Raw genomic sequence first — 25,760 nt, forward strand, 5'->3', positions numbered from 1 at the left:
TTCTGTGATTTTTGTAAATACTATTTGAAAAATCCTTTTTAAAAAATGTTTTTTTGGCCACTTTTTTTTTTATTTAGATCATTTATCTACCAAATAACATATTACGAGAATCGTGTTGGATTCTGAATCAAATAGTCACCCCAAGAATCGGAATGGAGTAGAATCATGAGGTGCCCACAGATTTCCACCTTTAACATAGGCAGTCCGCTATGAATCTGCCAGTGACAAGTAACGACGGAATTCAGTCGGTACCCATTTCCATTCGAGACACCCAAAAATATAAACACAAAACACATTTTATCGAAAATAATTCTTAGTTTGACATGTAGAAAATGATGTAAAATACATTAAAAAAACAAATGAAATGTAAAAATGTACATTTAACATTGCTTTTACCTTTACAGAAGAATCTTGTTGGCGAAGACGGCAATGAGCTGAGAGCAGGGATAGTCAACAACTAAATTGTTTTGAGAGCCACATTACCAAAAAGCTAAGGACCGTACTTCTCCCTTCAGTTTTAGTTTTTTTTAGACATTTTCCACAGAACCAGTGTCCTCTACAGTAGACATTTGATTTTTGGTATCTTTATTTTGTCAGAGTTGCAGGAGTGCTGTGTTGTTTTTAAAGGGGAACATTATCACCAGACCTATGTAAGCGTCAATATATACCTTGATGTTGCAGAAAAAAGACCATATATTTTTTTAACCGATTTCCGAACTCTAAATGGGTGAATTTTGGCGAATTAAACGCCTTTCTAATATTCACAACGTGGCGTCACATCGGGAAGCAATCCGCCATTTTCTCAAACACCGAGTCAAATCAGCTCTGTTATTTTCCGTTTTTTCGAATGTTTTCCGTACCTTGGAGACATCATGCCTCGTCGGTGTGTTGTCGGAGGGTGTAACAACACTAACAGGGACGGATTCAAGTTGCACAAGTGACCCAAAGATGCGAAAGTGGCAAGAAATTGGACGTTTGTTCCACACACTTTACCGACGAAAGCTATGCTACGACAGAGATGGCAAGAATGTGTGGATATACTGCGACACTCAAAGCAGAAGCATTTCCAAAGATAAAGTCAAAGAAATCTGCCGCCAGACCCCCATTGAATCTGCCGGAGTGTGTGAGCAATTGAGGGACAAAGGACCTCGGTAGCACGGCAAGCAATGGCGGCAGTTTGTTCCAGCAGACGAGCGAGCTAAACCCCCTATCGACCCTAGCTTCCCTGGCCTGCTGACATCAACTCCAAAACTGGACAGATCAGCTTTCAGGAAAAGAGCGCGGATGAGGGTATGTCTACAGAATATATTAATTGATGAAAATTGGGCTGTCTGCACTCTCAAAGTGCATGTTGTTGCCAAATGTATTTCATATGCTGTAAACCTAGTTCATAGTTGTTAGTTTCCTTTAATGCCAAACAAACACATACCAATCGTTGGTTAGAAAGCGATCGCCGAATTCGTCCTCGCTTTCTCCCGTGTCGCTGGCTGTCGTGTCGTTTTCATCGGTTTCGCTTGCATACGGTTCAAACCGATATGGCTCAATAGCTTCAGTTTCTTCTTCAATTTTGTTTTCGCTACCTGCCTCCACACTACAACCATCCGTTTCAATACATTCGTAATCTGTTGAATCGCTTAGGCCGCTAAAATCCGAGTCTGAATCCGAGCTAATGTCGCTACAGCTTGCTGTTCTATGCACCATGTTTGTTTGTGTTGGCTTCATTCACTATGTGATGTCACAGGAAAATGGACGGGTGTTTATAACGATGGTTAAAATCAGGCACTTTGAAGCTTTTTTTAGGGATATTGCGTGATGGGTAAAATTTTTTAAAAAACTTCGAAAAATAAAATAAGCCAATGGGAACTGATTTTTAATGGTTTTAACCCTTCTGAAATTGTGATAATGTTCCCCTTTAAGTCCTCTTATTTTTGGCCTTTACACATTTTTTCCTAATGTGATTTATGTAACTAAGGTGTTGCTGTAGATTGTTTATTTCAGATACAGTCAGTAGTCATTTATTCAACTTCTTTAGTTATACTAGTGGTGTTCCTCAAGGTTCTATTTTAGGTCCTCTCTTTTTCATCATGTGGGCTTTTCAACTGATGGCCTCTGAGTTCAGTTCAAAAAAACTTGTGAGAGACTCACATTTAAAAACCCTGGAGTGTGGTCATAGAAATGATCTTTGACAGGCTTTTTTGCAGAAGGTCCTTAAAGGGGAACATTATCACAATTTCAGAATTGTTAAAACCATTAAAAATCAGTTCCCAGTGGCTTATTATATTTTTCGAAGTTTTTTTTCAAAATTTTACCCATTACGCAATATCCCTAAAAAAAGCTTCAAAATGCCTGATTTTAACCATCGTTATAAACACCCGTCCATTTTCCTGTGACATCACATAGTGAATGAAGCCAACACAAACAAACATGGTGCATAGAACAGCAAGCTGTAGCGACATTAGCTCGGATTCAGACTCGGATTTTAGCGGCCTAAGCGATTCAACAGATTACGAATGTATTGAAACGGATGGTTGTAGTGTGGAGGCAGGTAGCGAAAACAAAATTGAAGAAGAAACTGAAGCTATTGAGCCATATCGGTTTGAACCGTATGCAAGCGAAACCGATGAAAACGACACGACAGCCAGCGACACGGGAGAAAGCGAGGACGAATTCGGCGATCGCTTTCTAACCAACGATTGGTATGTGTTTGTTTGGCATTAAAGGAAACTAACAACTATGAACTAGGTTTACAGCATATGAAATACATTTGGCAACAACATGCACTTTGAGAGTGCAGACAGCCCAATTTTCATCAATTAATATATTCTGTAGACATACCCTCATCCGCGCTCTTTTCCTGAAAGCTGATCTGTCCAGTTTTGGAGTTGATGTCAGCAGGCCAGGGAAGCTAGGGTCGATAGGGGGTTTAGCTCGCTCGTCTGCTGGAACAAACTGCCGCCATTGCTTGCCGTGCTACCGAGGTCCTTTGTCCCTCAATTGCTCACACACTCCGGCAGATTCAATGGGGGTCTGGCGGCAGATTTCTTTGACTTTATCTTTGGAAATGCTTCTGCTTTGAGTGTCGCAGTATATCCACACATTCTTGCCATCTCTGTCGTAGCATAGCTTTCGTCGGTAAAGTGTGTGGAACAAACGTCCAATTTCTTGCCACTTTCGCATCTTTGGGTCACTTGTGCAACTTGAATCCGTCCCTGTTAGTGTTGTTACACCCTCCGACAACACACCGACGAGGCATGATGTCTCCAAGGTACGGAAAACATTCGAAAAAACGGAAAATAACAGAGCTGATTTGACTCGGTGTTTGAGAAAATGGCGGATTGCTTCCCGATGTGACGCCACGTTGTGAATATTAGAAAGGCGTTTAATTCGCCAAAATTCACCCATTTAGAGTTCGGAAATCGGTTAAAAAAATATATGGTCTTTTTTCTGCAACATCAAGGTATATATTGACGCTTACATAGGTCTGGTGATAATGTTCGCTGGTGTCGCTGCCACCTCAGTTATGTCAATCACAAGTTTGGACCTTAGTGTTCTATGTTTGCTAGAAAGGTTAAAACGTCAATGTGAGGATCTATATATGTGTTTACAGTGGTCCAAGTTCCTCTATACAACACGAGCACTCTCGAGTGTTTAGGAATTTGCGGAAAAAGTGTGTGTCTCCAAAGTTTTTAACTGACCTCAGGGGCCGGATGAAAAGCCCTGCTTGGAGTTCTGTCTTTAATTCAATAGTGTCCCTTGCCTTCTTTATCCAAATGTTGGAACTTTCTTTCGCCCCCACTATGTACTAAAAAAGCACAGAGTCAATAGTTTGTTATACACAATGTCTGGCTGTACTTCAACCAAGATGGGATATGAAAACTGGGGCAGACTTTTGGCGAAAAAGAAGGAATATTACAAAATAAACCTGTACATTGGAATGGCTCGTGCAGTGATCATGTACTCCCACAGTGCCCCCGAACACGCCGTCCTGCCAAATCCCGAGTGCGGCGGTCACGGGCTCTGCAGTGCAGCTGCGCTGTCGGGACCAGCAAAGCATCCCGCCTGCTACGTATTCCTGGTACAAGGACAACCTGCTGATGAGCGTGACACGCCACGCCAACGCCACATATCTAATCAACTCCCACACAGGAGTACTGGTGAGTATTTTTACTATCAGAACGCCGAAGTTGCTCCAGGACATTCATCAGTCTTCAGTTAACTGTCTGTCTGGTCCGCAGGAATTCAAAGCTGTGGCAAAAGAGGACAGTGGTCGTTACAGCTGCCTGGCTTCCAACGGCGTGGGGAAGCCTAAGATGTGCGAGGGCAAGCACATGACGATAGGTCTGTGTGTGTGTGTGTGTGTGTGTGTGTGTGTGTGTGTGTGTGTGTGTGTGTGTGTGTGTGTGTGTGTGTGTGTGTGTGTGTGTGTGTGTGTGTGTGTGTGTGTGTGTGTGTGTGTGTGTGTGTGTGTGTGTGTGCGCACGCACTCACACCTTTCAGCACTGGGCAAAATCAGCGAAGCAGTGGAGAGGAAAAGCCCCCCGCTTGTAAAATATGAACGAGTCCTCACCTTTACCAGCACGTTGATACGCCATGAAGGACTTCTTTGTTGTATTTTGGTCCAAACTAGAGCTTCAGCTGTAAAAAAATAAGATTGTTCTTAGGGCTGTCTTCAAATAATCGACGATTCGATTCAGAGGAGTATGATTCAACTATCAATCTCGCAGTGGAGTCGTCAGGCATTGAACAATGCAATCTCTACGTTTTTATTCATTTATCCGTGTAAAAAGTTGTATTACTTTAAAAAGTATCTGAAATAATTACCTTATAGTGGATATATTTACATCATGTGACGTAAGGGTTGCGCAATATGCAGTAGACGATATAAATGTGGCCGTTATATCATGATAATGCACGTTGATCAGTGTTGGGACTACTTACTGTAACGCCGTTAGTTTCGGCGGTAATTAGTAATCTAACGCGTTATTTTTTATATTCAGTAACTTAGTTACCGTTACTACATGATGCGTTACTGCGTTATTTTACATTATTTTTTATGTAGTATCGGCTAGAAACAGAAGATCTGAGTGTGTTTTATTGGAGCGCTGCGGTGTCGTCCTTCTGAATGTTCTTGTGTCACAAGCCGGAGGCGCGCTCTGTGTGTGTCTGGGTGTGGGGAGGGGAGGGGAGGGAAGGGCCGTGTCTGTGTTTACTAACAACGGAGCCGCAGTCGAGTGTCTTAACATGGAGATATTATCACTTATTTTCTTTTGTCGAGCACAAAGAAAATAACATTTTAGTTAAATGTAAGTTGTGTCTTGGATCAAAGATCCCGTCTACTGCCCAAAACAACCATTCAAATCTGCCTGGTTAGGCTTTGTGTATGTCACGTGTGCCTTCCTTAGGTGAAGCCAGGTTTACAGCTATGTTGTTATTATGCTGTTTGTTACTTATGTATGTTATGTTGCAGCTATTTCAAATAGTTTTGTCAATTTGTTCTGGCCTTAAACAAACAAATTGGCCCTTTGAAACATATATTTGTCTTTGTGTGTTGTATGTAGACCACATTGCTTAGCAGAGTTCAGTGATGCAAATGCATGTCAAGTTGATCAACACATTGTATTATTCTCCAGTGCAATAACAGTACTGAAATGAAGGCTAAAAGGGCATTGATGGGAGCTTTTAAAAAAAAAAAGTAACTAAATAGTTACTTTTCACAGTAACGCATTAGTTTTTGGTGTAGGTAACTGAGTTAGTAACTGAGTTACTTTTGAAGTAAAGTAACTAGTTACTGGTTTTCAGTAACTACCCCAACACTGATGTTGATTACACGTTCTTGCCGTGTCCTGCAAATTTGACAGTGACAAGCGAACAAACGTGTCCTCAACACAATGTAGCGTCCTTGCTAGCGGCTAATGTCCCTCCACTGTGCAAAGCCGCTTCTAAGTCGGCAATTATCACCTCCATGGCGGCAAATAAACTACCTTCCCTACAAGTATCCTAGGACGAGGAACAGCTAAACACGCTACACTACACTCCGTAGAAAGATGTGCTAACCGCTACGCTAGAGCTTTTGAATGTAAACAAAGGTGGGCGGATCAATACAAATATCAACAGTAACAACACCAAGTAGTACAGTGCCAGGACGATACCACAGTGGTTAGAGCAGTATTTTTTATTATCAAAAAATCTTAAGTCGTTTTTGTTTTTGTTTACAAACTCAGGAAATAAGTCCCTGGATAATGGAGGGCTTTAAAGGCTAAAACAAAGGATTTACATCAGGGCCAATGTAAGAAATAATCCTGTGTTTTTGTCTGATTATAATTATAATCTTGAAATTTTGACTTATCAGTATTCTATAGCGTGTGCCTCACAATACGAAGGTCCTGGGTTTGATCCTGGGCTCGGGATCTTTCTGTGTAGAGTTGGCAAGTTCTCCCCGTGACTCCTACCTCCAAAGACATGCACCTGGGGATAGGTTAATTGGCAACACTAAATTGGCCCTAGTGTGTGAATGTAAGTGTGAATGTTGTCTGTCTATCCGTGTTGGCCCTGCGATGAGGTGGCGACTTGTCCAGGGTGTACCCCGCCTTCTGCCCAAATGCAGCTGAGATAGGCTCCAGCACCCCCCACGACCCCGAACAGGATAAGCGGTAGGAAATAGATGGATGGACAGTATTCTATAGTGTGTGACAACCATTAGTACTTTAACTTTAAGGATAGGATAGGACAGGACTTTATTGTCGTTGCACAAGTGCAACGAAGCTATGTTTTCAGCACAAACCCGTTCAAGATTAGACAAACAAACAGTGTACAGGCTTACAGGACAGGAACGCTGATGGGTCGCCAAAGATAAGAAAAAGGTCAAACGCTGGGGAAAACGATGAGTAAAAAAATACAATCTAGACTGGGCTAAGGGGGCCTAGTCTGGAGTTTAATAATAATAATACTAATAATAATAATACCTGGGATTTATATAGCGCTTTTCTAAGTACCCAAAGTCACTTTACATGTAGAACCCATCATTCATTCACACCTGGTGGTGGTAAGCTACTTTCATAGCCACAGCTGCCCTGGGGTAGACTGACAGAAACGTGGCTGCAATTTGCGCCAACGGCCCCTCCGACCATCATTCATCATTCAATTCACCGGTGTGAGTGGCAAAGGGTGAAGTGTCCTGCCCAAGGACACAACGGCAGCGATTTTTTGGATGGTAAGAGGCGGGGAGCGAACCTGCAACCCTCATGTTTCTGGCACGGTTGCTCTACCCACTACGCCATGCCGCCCAACTATAACTATAGTATACCTATACAGGGTTTCTGCGGGTCATCAAAAAAGCATTCAAAGTAATTACATGGATTTTGCAAAATTTAAGGTCTTAATTAGCATTAAAAAGCAAAAATGACGTTGTTCAGAGGCATTAAAAAAATGTCATACAATTGCAACTGGCAACAAAAAAAGACAACAAACCAACCACCCGACCCAGTTTTTCCAATTGGGGGAAAAAAACTGCTCTACAAAATGTTCAATAATTATTTAAAGAGCATTTTTTTCTAGCAGAGATTGAGTCCATTTTATTCCATTTTTTATGTTTAGTTTGTTTACTTATTTAGCACAATTAACTTATTGACCTTCTAATTACAATGACAAAAAATACCACAAATGAAAAATGTTTATTGCGTTTGAAAGCATTACTTGCATTATTAATATAAATGATATGTTTAAAAAATTATTTAATTTGGCCACAGTTAATGTCAACAATTTTGTCCATATGCTTTTGACTACATATAAAAATGATCTGCAGCACGACATGGGCATTCATTGTGTTTTAAGTTGCATTAAAAAGCATTAAATTAGATCTGTTGATACCTGCAAATACGTTACACTGACTACTATCATCACAATCTGTTTTTTCCCCCTCTTAAAAAACAATGCCATAGATTGCAATGATAGTCGACTACGGGCAAAATGTAACGAATCGTTAATTGTGTTTGTGTTGCCATTCCAGAGGACGTCAACGTCACGGCCGTGGTGGTTGCAGTGATTGTGGTCTGCCTGCTCGTCATGGTCTGCAGCTGCGGGGGATTCCTGCTTCACCGCAATGGCTTCTTCAGCCGTGAGTTATCTCGTCGCCACTGCCGCTTCCTTGTTCCACTTAATAGACTTTTTTATTTTTTTATTTAAATGAATCGCGGCGGCACGTTGTTACTGAATAAAAACAAAAGTGATGTCCGCCTCTCGTTTTGCCTTTGCATGGCCCGCGTGGGATCATCTGCCAGCAGGACACAGAGGAAGGTAAGAGCTCTGTGATTGCATTAACATTGACGTGAGCAAACATGGCCTAATATCGTAAACAGAGGATTGAAGGGGGGGGGGGTTTGTTGTTGCACTTAGACGCGTGTCTGCGTGCTGAGTCAGGCCAGAGCGGAGTGACAGCTGTGCCCGAGCGTGTGTCTATAAGGGTGTATTTATGGCACCGGCACATGTAAATAACACTTGCGTGGTACATCTGTCCAAACTTTGTCTGACAATTGAGCTGACCCAGCAAGCGCACACGCGCGACAATCGGCGTGACTTAATTGTGCAGTAATTAGTGACTGTTAATCAGCTCGGAGATGTCAGATGATTGCAGCCTATTAAACTGATTGGACGGGATCACTTGAGAAGGATTATTGAGAAGAGTTGCCATAACGACACAGAGTGACAGGACATTCTAAGGCCCGGCTGACCACGCACGCGCTGGTGGGACCGACCGACAGGATCCCGCCTGCCTTTATGTGATGACTCGCTTGTTGCCGTGCAGCGTTTGACGGAGAGGCGGCGCGGGGCTTCGTCGCGAAGCTCTTTTGTCGAGGTTAAAGTCTGATGCTTATCCCACCGAGCTAACTGGAGCTGTCACTGTCAACTTCCTATTTATAGCAGCCACTTCTTCTTCACAGAGACGATGCGACGTGTTTTCCGATGCACGAGTCAAACAAGGCACGGAAGTAGATCAGGGATGTATCTCGACTTTAGAAAATACATTAAAAAAGGTCACGGCGGGTTTGGAGGGTTCTAACATCATCCAAACACACAACAAAACAAAGAGATGAAGAGTGGGCCTAAACCGGAGCCTTGGCTAACGCCAGAGGCAATAAAAAGCATTTATTTCTATTGGATGCTGCATGTGAATGGATCATCACTCGACCACCTGAGCGCTGCCACATCATGATGTACATGTACATGTGCGGCTGATAGGGGTGTCCCCATACGACTTCTTCCCTATTCTATTGGCCGATAGCAACATACATCAACACGAATCATACAAACTTTTGTTCTGTGGTTTTATAGAATATTACAAAGGGCTTGATCATGTGAAATGACTCAAACAAAGAAAATCTGTAGATATGAAAACACTAACCTATTCCTTGTCAATCTCCTAGAATGGACTTAAGCTGTCTTTTAGGTGAAGCGAAGTGGTAATTAGTAGGACTGGGAATCTTTGGGGCACCCACTCAATACGATTCTCGATTCAAAATCAATACTTTTTAACAACATTGGGTGCCAGTTCTATGATGAACTACATTCCTTCGTCAAATAGATCAGTGTTTTTCAACCTTTTTTGAGCCAAGGCACATTTTTTGTTACGATCCGCTGCCCGGATCAGAGTTTGTTTATGTTTGTGTCACGTGTTTTCAGCACCTTGAGTTTAGTTTGTTTCTGTTGCCATGACGGCAGATTGTGCGCACCTGCCTCTGGTTAGTGTTCGGGACGCGCACCTGTTGCCCGGGCGCTAATCAGAGGGCTATTTAGTCTTTGCTCTGGCCTCACTCGGTCTGGCTTCGTAGTTTGTTCCCATACAACTGTTAACGACTATTTTGATTCTGCTAGCTTTTCACGCTATGCTATTTTTTCCTGCTAGCTCCCACGCTAGTCCTTTTGTTTTGCCTTTTGTGCTACATGCATGTTTTTTGTTTATCCATCATATGATTTATATTTAAAATAAATCATTTTCCTACCTGCAAGCTGTGTCCGAAGCCGTCTGCATCCTTGGGAGAACCACACCCGCATCACTATGCGACCCAGTCGTTACATTTTTTTCATAAAAAAAAATACGGGAGGCACACCACCAGCTGAAAAGGTTAAAAAATGAAACTCCACCAGGTTGTCGTGCCTTATTTTGAGTGTGTTGTTGTTTCCTGTGTGTAGTGCTTTAGTTCCTGTCTTGCGCTGTTTATTTGGTGACCCTTCCTGTTTGCCTTCCTTTGAGTTCTATTGCCCGCACCTGCTTTGTTTTCGCAATCAAGACTATTTCAGTTGTGCGTACGCTATCCTTCTTTGTGGGGACATTGTTGATTGTCGTGTCATGTACGGATGTACTTTGTGGACGCCGTCTCCCTGCTCCACACGCTGTAAGTTTTTGCTGTCGTCCAGCATTCTGATTTTGTTTACTTTGTAGCCAGTTCAGTTTTACTTTTGTTTTGCATAGCCATCCCTATGCTTCAGTGCCTTTTCCTAGCGGGACTTGCCTTTTGTTCATTTTTGGTTTAAGCGTTACATACCCCAAAAGGGACAAGCGGTAGAAAATGGATGGATGGATACCTTTTACATGCCAAAAAAGGTTGAAAAACACTGCACTAGACAACGACACATTATTATAATTATTGATTTGCAAAAAATATTTGGCCCTGTGATGAGGTGGCGACTTGTCCAGGGTCTACCCTGCCTTCCGCCCGAATGCAGGCTCCAGCAACCCCCCGCTACCCCAAAAAGGGACAAGCGGTAGAAAATGGAAGGATATTTTGGACCAATTAGGTGAAGTTGCATAATTTCCTACGGCACACCAGACAATATCTCACGGCACACTAGTGTGCCGCGGCACAGTGGTTGAAAAACACTGAAATAGATAACAGCTCCGATAACTTTCTATATTACTTAAAAGAAAGCTGGTTTTGTTTAATAAAATTCTAGCCAAACATTTAATAAAGTAAATACAAATAAGGCAACAAGAGAAGTAACCCACATTTCTCTTTTCAAAAGTAAATCTCAACAGAAGATATGGGCGCCTACGTCAAAAAGTGTCTGAACATCCATCCATCCATCCATCTTCTTCCGCTTATCCGAGGTCGGGTCGCGGGGCAGCAGCCTAAGCAGGGAAGCCCAGACTTCCCTCTCCCCAGCCACTTCGTCCAGCTCCTCCCGGGGGAACCCGAGGCGTTCCCAGGCCAGCCGGGAGACATAGTCTTCCCAACGTGTCCTGGGTCTTCCCGGTGGCCTCCTACCGGTCGGACGTGCTCTAAACACCTCCCGAGGGAGGCGATCAGGTGGCATCCTGACCAGATGCCCGAACCACCTCATCTGGCTCCTCTCGATGTGTCTGAACAGGACACATTAAAAAAAAAAAAAAGGTTTTCTTTTTCTAAACGATTGAATCGTTACAAGTAAGAATCACGATTCATTCAAAAATCGATCGTTTTATTACACCTGTAGTAATCAGCGGCCGCCGATAAATCCTTAAGCTATGATCATGACGCAGTCTGTTGAATGATGTGGAATCGTTTGTTACTGGATACTTTCTAGTACACTTCTGTCTTGGAGACTTTGTATCTGTAAGCAATGTGCAACTGTAAATTGTTGATACTTGTTTATTTGAATAAATGCGGTGTTCTAGACTGCACTATTGTTCAATTAAAGACATGTATTACATATGGCTAGCTTGTATGCTTAGCTGTTGTGTAGCTGCTAGCTCTAGTAGCCCATAGCCTACCATGTTTACGTTTCGTAAATTACTTGACTAAAATACAAGAAAAGACCAACCTCGTGTGTTTATTGGAGGACATTTAGATGTTAACTGGCTGTTGAACTTTAGGGCTGCTTGTATCAGAGATTTTAGATACAAGCTGACAAACCCAAAAGGGACAAGCGGTAGAAAATGGATGGATGGATATAATGAGATACTTTTTTTTTTTTTGTGCTAATATCAGACTGATGTACCATATCGGATCGGGACACCCCTAGCGGTTAATGAAGTAATTTGCGCAATAAAAAAATAAAGCATGGTGTGCAGTGCCAGTCTTAAATCAGGCCCTCATTTTGAACTCGTTTAAAGCCACCGCCAACCTGACCCCCACCCACCCCCGCCCAACAGGTCATTTTGGATCTCCGAGTGTCACGGTGCTGCTCACATCAGCAGACAAAACCTGAACAGAACTGAGGACACGTGAGTGTAACACCTAAGACAGCATGACAGAGACATAGATTAGCTGAACCGGTACCTGCTCATAGGCAGTTTTTTCTTCAACCTATTATGTGGGGGTAGATTTATGTTTAAGATTAGGATGAAATATAGGTTTTAGATTAAGACCGTCCAACATCAAGGTCGTGACTTTCAAACAATTTGAAGTTATCTTTGCTTTGTCTTTCAGGTCCAATGTCAACTATATCCCTCCGCCTCAAGAAGTAAGTGTCACTTTTTCATTGTCGCTACGTTGTCCTGCTGGCCGAGATGGGTACTAAATTCCGTACTTTCATAGGAATTCCGTCGGTACTACCAGTTACCAATTAAGATCAAATCAAATACCGTATTTTTCGGACTATAAGTCACAGTTTTTTTCATAGTTTGGCCGGGGGTGCCACTTATACTCAGGAGCGACTTATGTGTGAAATTATTAACACATTACCGTAAAATATCAAATAATATTAATTAGCTCATTCACGTAAGAGACTAGACGTATAAGATTTCATGGGATTTAGCGATTAGGAGTGACAGATTGTTTGGTAAACGTATAGCATGTTCTATATGTTATAGTTATTTGAATGACTCTTACCATAATATGTTACGTTAAAGGGGAACATTATCACAATTTTAGAAGTGTTAAAACCATTAAAAATCAGTTCCCAGTGGCTTATTTTATTTTTCAAAGTTTTTTTCAAAATTTTACCCATCACGCAATATCCCTAAAAAAAAAAGCTTCAAAGTGCCTGATTTTAATCATCTTTATATACACCCGTCCATTTTCCTGTGACGTCACATAGTGATGCCAATACAAACAAACATGGCGGAAAGAACAGCAAGTTTATAGCGACATTAGCTCGGATTCAGACTCGGATTTCAGCGGCTTAAGCGATTCAACAAATTACGAATGTATTGAAACGGATGGTTGTAGTGTGGAGGCAGGTAGCGAAAACGAAATTGAAGAAGAAACTGAAGCTATTGAGCCATATCGGTTTGAACCGTATGCAAGCGAAACCGACGAAAACGACACGACAGCCAGCGACACGGGAGAAAGCAAGGACGAATTCGGCGATCGCCTTCTAACCAACGATTGGTATGTGTTTGTTTGGCATTAAAGGAAACTAACAACTATGAACTAGGTTTACAGCATATGAAATACATTTGGCAACAACATGCACTATGAGAGTGCAGACAGCCCAGTTTTCATCAATTAATATATTTTGTAGACATACCCTCATCCGCTCTCTTTTCCTTGGGTTTCTGGCGGCAGATTTCTTTGACTTTATCGTTGGAAATGCATCTGCTTTGAGTGTCGCAGGATATCCACACATTCTTGCCATCTCTGTCGTAGCATAGCTTTCGTCGGTAAAGTGTGCGGAACAAACGTCCAATTTCTTGCCACTTTCGCATCTTTGGGCCACTGGTGCAACTTGAATCCGTCCCTGTTCGTGTTGTTACACCCTCCGACAACACACCGACGAGGCATGATGTCTCCAAGGTACGGAAAACAGTCGAAAAAAACGGAAAATAACAGAGCTGATTTGACTCGGTGTTTGTAATGTGTTTGAGAAAATGGCGGATTGCTTCCCGATGTGACATCACATTGTGACGTCATCGCTCCGAGAGCGAATAATAGAAAGGCGTTTAATTCGCCAAAATTCACCCATTTAGAGTTCGGAAATCGATTAAAAAAATATATGGTCTTTTTTCTGCAACATCAAAGTATATATTGACGCTTACATAGGTCTGGTGATAATGTTCCCCTTTAACATACCAGGCACGTTCTCAGTTGGTTATTTATGCCTCATATAACGTACACTTATTCAGCCTGTTGTTCACAATTCTTTATTTATTTTAAATTGCCTTTCAAATGTCTATTCTTGGTGTTGGGTTTTATCAAATAAATTTCCCCCAAAAATGTGACTTATACTCCAGTGCGACTTATATATGTTTTTTTCCTTCTTTATTATGCATTTTCGGCAGGTGCGACTTATACTCCGAAAAATACGGTAATGCCATATTTCCATATCTCTGTTGCGCGTGACGTCATGCAAACAAAGCAAGCATGAGCTCAAAAGTAAGGCTCTAATTTTCAAAATGCGCTAGCCCGATGCTAATTAACATTGAATATGCCAGACATGATCCTGATTAGCAGAAGCGATTTTACATGATGATTTTAACCATTGAAAATTACAGCTGAGATATACGAAATTATTGGATACTTTCAAATGACACTCAGATGTGTAAAAAAAACAAACAAGAAATAACAACTGGACAGCACAGTTATCAGCTCAGTGTTAAACAATTTAGATGTTATGACCACATGAACACACAAAAGTACCAAAAATGTTATCTTTCAAAACCAGTATCGATTCAACTGAGGGATGTGCCGATCGATTGGCTACCGATCAGTATCGGTTGATATTTCATAAAAAATCTGGGATCGCCATTGACAATTAATGTCTTTTAATGCCGATCACAAACTCTGATCCCCGCTGGTTGACATTATTTATTTTTAGTCCCCCGCTGGTTGACATTATTTATTTTTAGTCCCCCGGCTGACAAGTGGCTAGCAGCTAATTATGTGCTGGAGTCGCTTCACCTCTGTTATGGCAAATAAACCATACTTCTTAGTATCTTAAGTATCGTTATCATGCACCTATCAATGGAGGACGAGGCTAAACACGTAGTACGCCTAGAGCAAGGCAGTAGCAGGCATGCTAGTAGCAAAGCTAACCGTTAAAATAGCTTTAAATGACAACAAGAAATAAGTGCTTAGTAAACTTTAAGAAGTGTAGCTGGAAGCAAAAGTAATCCGTTATAAATAAGTAGAATAATAGGAGTTTATAACAACTGTTGGTGAGGTTAACATTGCCACAGTCAGTACACAACACGTAAGAGGAGGGCAGATCAATCCATAAATAGGTGGTGTCGATACCAAGGGCAGTATCAGTCAGTGTATGATCGATACTGGAGTGATCAGGTCAATTTTTGAATTTTCTCAAAATCAATTTTTTGTGTTTTTGTTAGTTTACAAACTCATGGAACACTTCCTTGGACACAGAAGGACTTGAGGGGCAAAAACAAATCATTGTATTAAGTAGAACATTCTAGTTTTTATTTTTTTATTTTGTTACTATTGACTTTGTTTTGCTCAAACAATGTAATAAGAGAATAAGAAACTATTTCACTTATTGTGTTGGTATTGTGAAACTGTTAATGGCCCTCACAATGATAGCAAAAGGGATCAAAATGGCACAAAACAAGAAGAGAGTTTATGCAGTTATGGTTGTAGTGAGGAGACAACAATTGCTAATCAAGTGCAAGTCACCAAACAACATGGTCACACAAACATGTGACATATTGTTCTGTCTGTTTCAGCCACAGGATTTCAAACACACACAGTCATTCATGCTCTGAGAAGATGGCCAGCCTTTTGGGAATAAGGTGCCAACTCTGGATCCTGGGTTTATTCCTCCCCAGGAGCAGACTCGGAACGAGCTTGTGATCTTCCAATTATATGCCAATTTTTTATCCTTTACTCCTTTTATTTTTATTTCTCATTTTTAGGGGGGTGATAAAGGGCAAGTTTGACATTAGCGATGCTGCATACTCTTGCTTTGCTGTGTGGGTAGTCCTGCTTATGTGGAATTAAATATAGTTTGATGTCACTCTGCTCCCCCCTGGTGGTCAATGTTGGAACAGACCCACTTCAGCTGGTTTGGGATTTGTTTTGTCCCCTAAGCAGGCCAATTATTTTCACGTCCTACAGTATATTTTCTTTTACCAAAGACCTACTACTTTAAGGAATTATGTTGCATTGAAACAATCCTCTTCATTATACTGCATTGTTTTTTTAACAACAACAAAATGCAGTTTACCTCAGTATTGCTCCACTTGCCATTCTATATATAACACTGGGGCCCCAGTGTACAAAGGGCCACATGTCCACGGTGTTAATAACACAAAAACCCAGCCCAGGAAATTATGACTAAAGACCAACCCCATTCCATCCTAATGTGCCTGCATGGTCTTTTTTGATATATACAATATATATATATATATACCTTGTGCCTTTTTAATTTGTCTGTCATATTTATCAACAGATCAGTTTTTGTAAAGAACTTGCCTTACTTTTTTCTGTCTTTATATTTTGTGCCACTGTTGTGTGTCTGTTTTTAGACAGTGTGAATGGATTGTTCAGAGTTTAATTTGAATGTTGTATCAATAAAAAAAAAAAATGTTTTCTATAAAAAAATGCATTGGTCGTGTTATTCAAACTAATGAGAAAATTACGTCAACATGACCACTTTGTACCCACATGGAGAAGAAAAGCGGTAATCTGGGAGCTTGATGACGATGTGCAACGGTTCAAAGTCGCTTACATTCCACCTGAAAATTTCATCAAGCGACTATTTTTGTCCTTTCTCTATATCTGGATCTCAATTTGCCACAGATCACAGTAAGCCATTGTTTGGTGCCTCTCCAGAGCTTGACATTAAAGCCGCGCTGGCACAAAAAGGTAACAGGTCATGCATGACATAACTTTGGGCTTCAAATATTTATCCTGGAGAGGAATAAACTGCGCCTCTGATCTTTGGCCTCAAGTGCTGTCACTTCAGCACAATTCAAAGTGACAGCAGAGCCTCAACTAGGTCAGTTGACATTTGGTTCACATGCAGTTATCAGCAAATTCCAGACAAAAACACTTCAATATATGATATCACTGGCACCAGTGAGAGAAGCTGCACTATTACAATCCATCTTTTATCACATTCAAATGAGAATTTAAAAAAACATTAAAGCATGTTATTGGACTAGCCCACTGCTTCTCTGGAGAACGTGTTCTGCAACCGCCTTGAGTTTAACTAATTTTGAGAATTTGATCATATTTATGTGAGTTACACTATAAATGCCAGACTCCCTTTTTTCTTTTCATTCTTGTCACAAACTTCTCAAATCTCCTCGCCTCCCTTAGGTCGGCACGTGTCCCTGTGTACTTACTACTTCTAGTGGGTAGAACAGGGGGCCTGTTCTCATTTCTCAACCCATTTTTATCTGGTTTACTTTATCGTCAATGTTAAATCTTGCGCTGTTGATACACAATTGATAATACAAAGTGATGTGCGTATCAACACTGCCGATACCAGCTCTTTATGCTGTAATATCGATTCTCAAATCAAAATATAATTACTTTTGATATGTATAGCGTTACTTCATATAGAGCAGTGGTTCTTAACCTGGGTTCGATCGAACCCTAGGGGTTCGGCAGAGGTCAAAACACACCTGACTCATTGTGTAAATACAAACTTCTCCTTATCGGCGTATTACGGATACGGCAACAGCTGACTGATTTGCAGGTCTGTAATTTGTTGTGAGTTTAGGGGGGGGGGGGGGGGGGGGGTACCCACAAATGCGGTCCTCTCCAAGGTTTCTCATAGTCATTCACATCGACGTCCCACTGGGGTGAGTTTGTCCTTGCCCTTATGTGGGCTTTGTACCGAGGATGTCGTTGTGGCTTGTGCAGCCCTTTGAGACACTTGTGATTTAGGGCTATATAAATAAACATTGATTGATTGATTGAGTTTATGCACTGTGTTGGTTTTGTTGTTTGAACAAGGTGATGTTCATGCACGGTTCATTTTATGCACCAGTAAAAAAACATGGTAACACTTTAGTATGGGGAACATATTCACCATTAATTAGTTGCTTATTAACATGCAAATTAGTAACATATTGGCTCTTAACTAGTCATTATTAAGTACTTATTAATGCCTTATTTGGCATGGCCTTATTATAACCCTAACCCTCTAACCCTGACCCTAACCAAATAACTCTAAATTAAGTCTTTATTACTAAGAATATGTTCCCCTAATGTCCAAATAACTCTAAATTAAGCCTTTGTTATTTAGAATATGTTCCCCATACTCAAGTGTTACCAAAAACATATGACTTTGTCTTGAATTTGTCTGGGTGGGGGGTCCTGCTTTGGAAATAATTTGTACCCCTTTCAGATATCACATTTAGGTCCCACTAAAACATTCACATGTTGCACAATGAGATGTAAACATGGGATCATGTGTACATTCCTGTAACGTTCTGTTTGTAAAATATATCTTTAATAGTATTTATTTAATATAATAACATCATTAAATTAAGAAAAAACATTTTATTTTTCACTAAAGAAGGGTTCGGTGAATGCGCATATGAAACTGGTGGGGTTCGGTACCTCCAACAAGGTTAAGAACCACTGGCTTAGAGTATTTGGAGACACTTAGACTACATACAGAGTTGAATATAACCAAGATGGCGTTATTCAGTTTTGAATAACGCCATCATTTCAACCTGGGAGTTTATATTGTTTGAAAATGATTCCCCAACAGCAGTAACACTTGAAATACACTTTACACTTTTTAAAATTTTACCACACACACACGAGTATATTTGCACAAAGTATCGGTATCGCCGATACCAGACGGAATTTTACTGTTTCGGATGGTAAACAAAATCAGTGGTATCACACAACTTATAAAAAGGTTATTGCCAGTGTTGCAGTTTCAACTGTTTGGCTAATTTTGCAACCCTAGGCAGCACAACGTCCCAGCGTTTTTGTCGCCTTTGCTGTCTAGAAAAAATGGAACATCCTGGCATTTCCCCCCTACTCGCTTAGGCCCGCAGCTCAAAGGGGCGTGTCAAATCTAGCCTTTAACGTCTTTTATTATTATTATTATATTAAATGCCATGAATGATCACTCATTATTTTCTTGACCCTTTATGTTGATTTCTATTTGAGTTACGTTTACAAGCCACAGATTACTTTACACAATACGCAAAACTGCAAGTCTTAGACCACCTTTCAAGTTGTTGACCTAATGAGCTTTTCCACAGCAAGTAATGCTGACACAGTGTAACAAATAATAGCAATTGCATCCTCCAGAGATTACAATGAAAAAGTTAGAATTGAATGTAGCACATGTTAAAAAAACAGGTAAATTAAAAATTATATTTGCAATTTTCCTGCAAAGGGTTAATTGTTCAAGTGTGAGGAATGCAGTTTTCTTTTGGCGTTTTTTAGCTGTACTCAGACTGAGAAATAATATCTAGCCAAATATATCTAACAGTTTATCTAACTGTATGCTGGGAACGCTGTTTGGGTCCCCGATGACCAAAACAGCGTTCCCGGCCTACTCTCTGTACAGCCCCCAACAACTTCTGTGGCTCCAACACATCTACGCTCAGCAGTATTTGATGCAATACCCCAGTGGTACCTTGGTTTTTGTTAGTAAACCGTTTAAAAAAGATTTTTTTTTTTTTTTTTTTTTTTTAAATTACATTAGGAACAATGTATATCCAAGTATTGTGCTACAGACACAAAACATTCTATATACGGTACACATTTTATAGAGAATTGTAGTTTTGCAACAAGAAAACAATGCTAAATATATTTAAAAGACAAATTAAATGAACAAATGTATATTTCATATCAAGTTTACTTATAAGACTTGTTGGCTCTAGGTGTTCTTTTTTTTTTAAATGCAACTGTATCTCACCTTTATCAAAGTGATGCCACTCGCAACTTTAATTGGCTCAATGGTGTTTTTTCTTTCCGCAGTTGTAATCAATAAAAGCACAGAAACCGAGTCACCAAAGAGTGGGATTCTTTGTTTGGGCGCTCAAATCCACGGAATAATCTGCATTTAAAAAAGGGACTCGTTTTTTACGCCCAACGATTGGCCGTACAATAACCGAGACAAAATGTAAAACTAGAGCGTACAAAAACCAATGTATGATAAAATGGAATTAATAATACTCCCTTTACTACATTTATTTTGATAAAAATAATTATCTTGTTCATTAAGCCCAAATACACCATTACAAAGATACACCCATATTTAAATCTATTTTTTTATTAAATATAACACACCGGGTACATGTAGAACCAGGTTAACAGCATTCACTTGGTCACTTCAGCAAACTTGGGGTCTGGGGGAAAAAACAACAACAGAGACAATCAGTTACAATTAAAAAGATGTACAAGACTGGTCAAAAACTGGAACTTCAACTTCAAAACAATACTGTTAAGTGCCGAGATAAAACGTTCCCAAAACAACTTGAAGCGGACTATAAAAGTGAAAGTCATCTGTCTTGAATGGCGTCATCAATGCAGAGTATTTTTAGACAGAGATAAATCACAAGACAACAGCGAAATGAACAAAAAATAGTGTCACGGCAATTTTGGAAAAAAAGAATGGTCACAGTCACTAAAAGTTCAGGAATTTTGCTTGATCTTTATCATCAACTATGAGTGCCTTCATCATAAGTATTATTCAACATGACACAGTCAACCAAGGCCAGAGTTAAAACACTTGGGATACAAAGATGAGCCACAATAATAACTTTAAAAGCAGCAAAAGAACACTGTTGTTATAACAACATGTCTTAACCAGAATGCACACAAAAACAGTTGAAGTGAGCATACACATTTCTCAAGGCAAGGATAGGGTTGAACAGGAGGAAAAAACATCGGGAGTTCAATCTTACCTTGGAATTTAAATTCGGGAAATTTTGTGAGGTCTCCTCCGCCGTATAGCCTCTCTAGTTTGGATACTTCCTCGACCATGTTCTTCTGATAAGAAGGGCCTGCATCAACAATGCCGCCAGAAGCCCTGGGAGAGCCAAGGTATCAAAAAAAATGTTGAAAAGAGACATGCTGAACTGTGATTGAAGTTCAACCAACATGGAGCCGCCATTATCAACATTTATATTATTCGGTCACCAACCCGACTTTTAGACATATACGACTACTAGGGTGTTTTTTATGTGCAAGTATTTTTGACAGGTGTTGACTGACTTGCTCTTGGTGGCATAGTCACGGATCTTGTCCAGGAACAGTTTCTGCACAGGGTCCAGCTCCTTGGCCCGGTTGAACAAGACTGCAGACATGCCGATATTCCTGCGCAGGGTCAGGTTGACGGCCGAACGCAGCCTCAAGGACAACTGCTGGAAGAGGTTGAGCGCCATCTGGAGGAACACACATGAAGTTACTGAGCTGACAAATTCCCTTGGTGCCTGTCCTGGGGTATTAATCAAGCTATTTAAATTTAGACATAAAAACACTTTACTGATTCTCAACACCCCTTTAAGGATTTAAGCACATAAACAGCATCAGCTACACTTGCATGACCAAATGTTCTGTGTTCTTAGGCAGTGATGGGCAAGCTACTTGAAAAATGTAGTAAGCTAAGTTACAAGTTACTCTACATTAAATGTCGCTAAGCCAGTGGTTCTTAACCTTGTTGGAGGTACTGAACCCCACCAGTTTCATATGCGCATTCACCGAACCCTTCTTTAGTGAAAAATAAAATGTTTTTTCTTAATTTAATGATGTTATTATATTAAGTAAATACTATTAAAGATATATTTTACAAACAGAACGTTACAGGAATGTACACATGATCCCATGTTTACATTTCATTTCACTAAAACATTCACATGTTGTTTTAGTGGGACCTAAATGCGATATCTGAAAGGGGTACAAATTATTTCCAAAGCAGGACCCCCACCAGTTACAACACTACAACACTAGTACACAGCTCATGAAAAACTAAATTTTTTGTTATTGTCATTGTAAGTGGGCCAAAACACTTATATTAGAAAATAATCTCATGGAAATGACTCCTGTCATTTGATTATAATAATAAAACATGTAACTTGTTATTTAGTCAGGTTTGGGACTGGTGTGCTGCTGGTGTGGCCACAGTGCATGTGCACATCTGACGTTGCTCACATGTGCTCCACTGAATGCTCAATGAGTTTTTGCATTTGCTCAAGCATATGGAAAATTAGAGGGAACATTGTTTGGGGGTATCATTAATACGCCGATAGAGAGAAGTTTTTATTTACATGATGAGTCGGGTGTGTCTTGACCTCCGCGGCGGAGGCTTCGTCGAATCCCTGAGGCCGACTCACCGAACCCCTAGGGTTCGATCGAACCCAGGTTAAGAACCAGTGAGCTAAGCTAAATGGGAAGCTATCCCTGGAGAATTGTCGCAAGCTACACTACAAGCTACACAGCAAAAGTACATCAAAGCTACATTTAACAGCATTTCTATCTATGGGCCCACATGTATAATATTTATGTTAACGTAAATGAGAGTGTACAAATGGACCCAATAAGGGTCCATTACTATTAACTATCTGTCATTTAGCTGGGGACACCCTACAACTACCTCTGGGGGTCCCCACACCCCACTATATGTATTTATTTAGTTTGCCTTTTCTTTGGCCCACTCCTAACAGGTTATTAATTTTCTCAACCTACAGTAAAAAAACAGCATAAATCTATATTGTGACAAAAAAAACATTGACTTATGTGTTGTTGGGACAGTTAGTAATGATTATGTGCAGTCAAACTTTTCATGAACTCAACTCACCTTAATGTGGGTTCCTAAATTTGTGTTGGACATCTTAGATGAAGAGAGCAGTTATGATTTTGGTTGATAGAGTAAACAACTAAAAACTAAGGTTTTGGACATTGTCTTCTCCTAACGCACACATTTGTCAAAATATGGCCAAGGACACGCATTATTTATCAACATCATCACTGAAGGAAAAATCTAAACTGCGGGAGAGAATTCCTCTGACGTTTTCAAATATGTTTTTTGTTTTTGCTTGAAGCGTGCCTCGGTCTCTGACTCCCTCGTCATCATGTGACATGAGTGCGTGTGTGTGTTATTATGTTGCTCACTAGTTTTGATGACCCCGCCTTATCTTGCCTCTGACTGGCCAGTCCATAATGTTTCTCCCTAGCCTTGGCCAATTGTGACTCATCATACGAACACCAACCAATCATCATGGATTTTCTCCGTATGTATGGATGTTCTCATTCATCCAGGTCATTGTATTTTCTCCATGTTTTGTTTGGCCTGGATTCACAGTACATTTTCTCTCGTTATAGCTCGTAGCTAAGCTACTCGCTACATGGGTCTAAAATGATCTTCGCTATAGCCAAGCTACTGGAAAATGCCATTAAGCTACGTAGCTTAGCTACATGTAGCCTGTTACTGCCCATCACTGTTCCTAGGATGTGTCCAGTCACACCATTTTTTTTCAATAAAGTGAGGAAAATGTCCTGGTTTACATCATTGAACCGAAAAGTTTGTGAGAGCTATTTCTGTTAAAGCTGGCCTTGCTAAAAAAAAAAAAAAAGCTAATATTGTTTCATATATATATATATATATAAATATACACACACACAGTTATCCATTTTTCCAGTAAGACTTGAAAATATATATTTTCTTACAAGCCATTGTATTTCCTAATACAGAAGATACATTATTTCTATTATGAATTTATAATCAAGTTGTTTTAGCACAATTGAAACTTGCCAAATATTTATTATTTTGGGCATATTTAATGCAACATGAGCTAACCCCTGATCATCTGAATTTGCTTCTGAATTTGCTATTAGATGTACAGAGGAGTGTTTAGTGCATCTGCCTCACAATACGAAAGTCCTGAGTAGCCCTGAGTTCAATTCCGGGCTCGGGATTTTTCTGTGTGGAATTTGCATGTTCTCCCCGTGACTGCGTGGGTTCCCTCCGGGTACTCCGGCTTCCTCCCACCTCCAAAACATGCACCTGGGGATAGGTTGATTGGCAACACTAAATTGGCCCTAGTGTGTGAATGTGAGTGTGAATGTTGTCTGTCTATCTGTGTTGGCCCTGTGATGAGGTGGCGACTTGTCCAGGGTGTACACCGCCTTCCGCCCGATTGTAGCTGAGATAGGCTCCAGCGACCCCCCGCGACCCCAAAAGGGACAAGCGGTAAAAAATGGATGGATGGATGAAACTTGCCAAATATATATTATTTTAGGCATATTTAACGCAACATGAGCTAACCCAGTGGTTCTTAACCTGGGTTCGATCGAACCCTAGGGGTTCGGTGAGTCGGCCTCAGGGGTTCGGCGGAGGTCAAGACACACCTGACTCATGGTGTAAATAAAAACTTCTCCCTATCGGCGTATTAATGATACGGCAACAGCAGAAGTTAGACTGATTTGAAGGTGTGTAATTTGTTGTGAGTTTATGCACTGTGTTGGTTTTGTTCTTTGAACAAGGTGATGTTCATGCACGGCTCATTTTGTGCACCAGTATAAAAACATGGTAACACTTTAGTATGGGGAACATATTCACCATTAATTAGTTGCTTATTAACATGCAAATTAGTAACATATTGGCTCTTAACTAGTCATTATTAAGTACGTATTAATGCCTTATTCTGCATGGCCTCATTATAACCCGAACCCAACCCTCTAACCCTAACCCTGATTGATTGAAACTTTTATTAGTGGATTGCACAGTACAGTACATATTCCGTACAATTGACCACAAAATGGCAACACCCGAATACGTTTTTCAACTTGTTTAAGTCGGGGTCCACGATAATCAATTCATAGTAAACCAAACCTAACCAAATAACTCTAAATTAAGTCTTTGTTACTTAGAATATGTTCCCCATACTAAAGTGTTACCAAAAACATATAACGTTGTCTTGAATTTGAAAAAAAAAAACATTTTATTTTTCACGAAAGAAGGGTTCGGTGAATGTGCGTATGAAACTGGTGGGGTTCGGTACCTCCAACAAGGTTAAGAACCACTGAGCTAACCCCTGATAATCTGAATTTCTTCTGAATTTGCTAATAGATGTATTTTGTAAAATAAGACGTTTTTTTTTATCAATGTAGAGAAGATATCATTTAAATGTGTTAAACATTATAAGGCATCTTTAAGTAAACTTAGTATAATATGAGTAAATTTACGCTAATGAAAATATGATCACCCAGCATGTTCCATTTATCTAGTTTGCTATTTCGGGTGAAACACAATAAGATGGACACGTTAGTCTTTAGACGTCTTGAATGTTTTATTTATTATTGACTTAAATACGTTTATTTGATATTTTCAGTGGTTGACCGACACACAATACAAGGTCGTTTGTGTATTGCTAACTGCTTACCGTCCCAAGCTAACATGCTAGCCTTAGCTCGCGGGCTAAACAGCAAGCGTTGCTTGACACAAATGACGCAAACCCATTAAATAAACTCATGTCCGTTTAACCGAATATTCAACATGTTAATAAATATATGTCAGCTAAACAGTACTTATTGGCATTATTACACACAACTCACCTTGGATTTGACACTTCGGAGCCAACAACCTACTGTGGACGACCGCGGTGTATTGTGGGTAAATGAGTAGCGGGGCGGGCGCGTTGGTGAGCGTCACCGCGGTGTATTGTGGGTAATGAGTAGTGGGCTGGGCTGGTTGGTGAGGGCAGCCTGGATAAAATTACCTTTTTCCTGCAAACACACTTTATTGCATGCCATCTGATTTAAACTGATTAGCCCATACATCATACTACTATCAATATATGACTATTCAATTAATACAATATTATGTAGCCTATAAATTAGACTTAGACTTCCTTTTTATTGTCATTCAAATTTGAACTTTACAGTACAGATAAGAACAAAATTTAATTTCATTAG

At 40.3% G+C, this 25,760-nt stretch overlaps 2 protein-coding genes across 2 annotated transcripts in view; one reads left to right on the plus strand and one right to left on the minus strand.

Moving 5' to 3' along the window:
- jam2a (junctional adhesion molecule 2a) overlaps positions 1-16,674 on the plus strand; it is a 36,455-nt gene extending 19,781 nt beyond the window's left edge. Inside the window, 6 exon segments of the mRNA XM_072915873.1 lie at positions 3,967-4,154; positions 4,236-4,338; positions 8,006-8,113; positions 8,277-8,292; positions 12,402-12,435; positions 15,593-16,674. Of these exon segments, the coding sequence (XP_072771974.1) occupies positions 3,967-4,154; positions 4,236-4,338; positions 8,006-8,113; positions 8,277-8,292; positions 12,402-12,435; positions 15,593-15,631 (488 nt within the window). The 3' untranslated portion in view covers positions 15,632-16,674.
- Positions 16,675-20,102: 3,428 nt separating this feature from the next.
- Positions 20,103-25,526, minus strand: atp5pf (ATP synthase peripheral stalk subunit F6). Its single transcript, XM_061985055.1, has 4 exons — positions 25,401-25,526; positions 21,063-21,232; positions 20,753-20,877; positions 20,103-20,194 (listed from the first exon to the last, which is right to left on the minus strand). The coding sequence occupies exons 2-4, from the start codon at positions 21,230-21,232 to the stop codon at positions 20,166-20,168; spliced, it is 324 nt and encodes a 107-aa protein (XP_061841039.1). The 5' UTR covers positions 25,401-25,526; the 3' UTR covers positions 20,103-20,165.
- Between the last annotated feature and the right edge of the window lie 234 nt (positions 25,527-25,760).

The sequence above is a fragment of the Nerophis lumbriciformis genome, linkage group LG23 (genome assembly GCF_033978685.3).
Source record: "Nerophis lumbriciformis linkage group LG23, RoL_Nlum_v2.1, whole genome shotgun sequence".
NCBI classification, from domain to species: domain Eukaryota; kingdom Metazoa; phylum Chordata; class Actinopteri; order Syngnathiformes; family Syngnathidae; genus Nerophis; species Nerophis lumbriciformis.

Coding starts and splice junctions, on each gene's coding strand:
- atp5pf (XM_061985055.1), bottom strand. CDS start 21,232: ATGGCGCTCAACCTCTTCCAGCAGTTGTCCTTGAGGCTGCGTTCGGCC. Junction 20,878..21,062: donor GACTATGCCACCAAGAGCAA/GTCAGTCAACAC, acceptor TGGCTCTCCCAG/GGCTTCTGGCGGCATTGTTG. Junction 20,195..20,752: donor TCCCGAATTTAAATTCCAAG/GTAAGATTGAAC, acceptor TTTTTCCCCCAG/ACCCCAAGTTTGCTGAAGTG.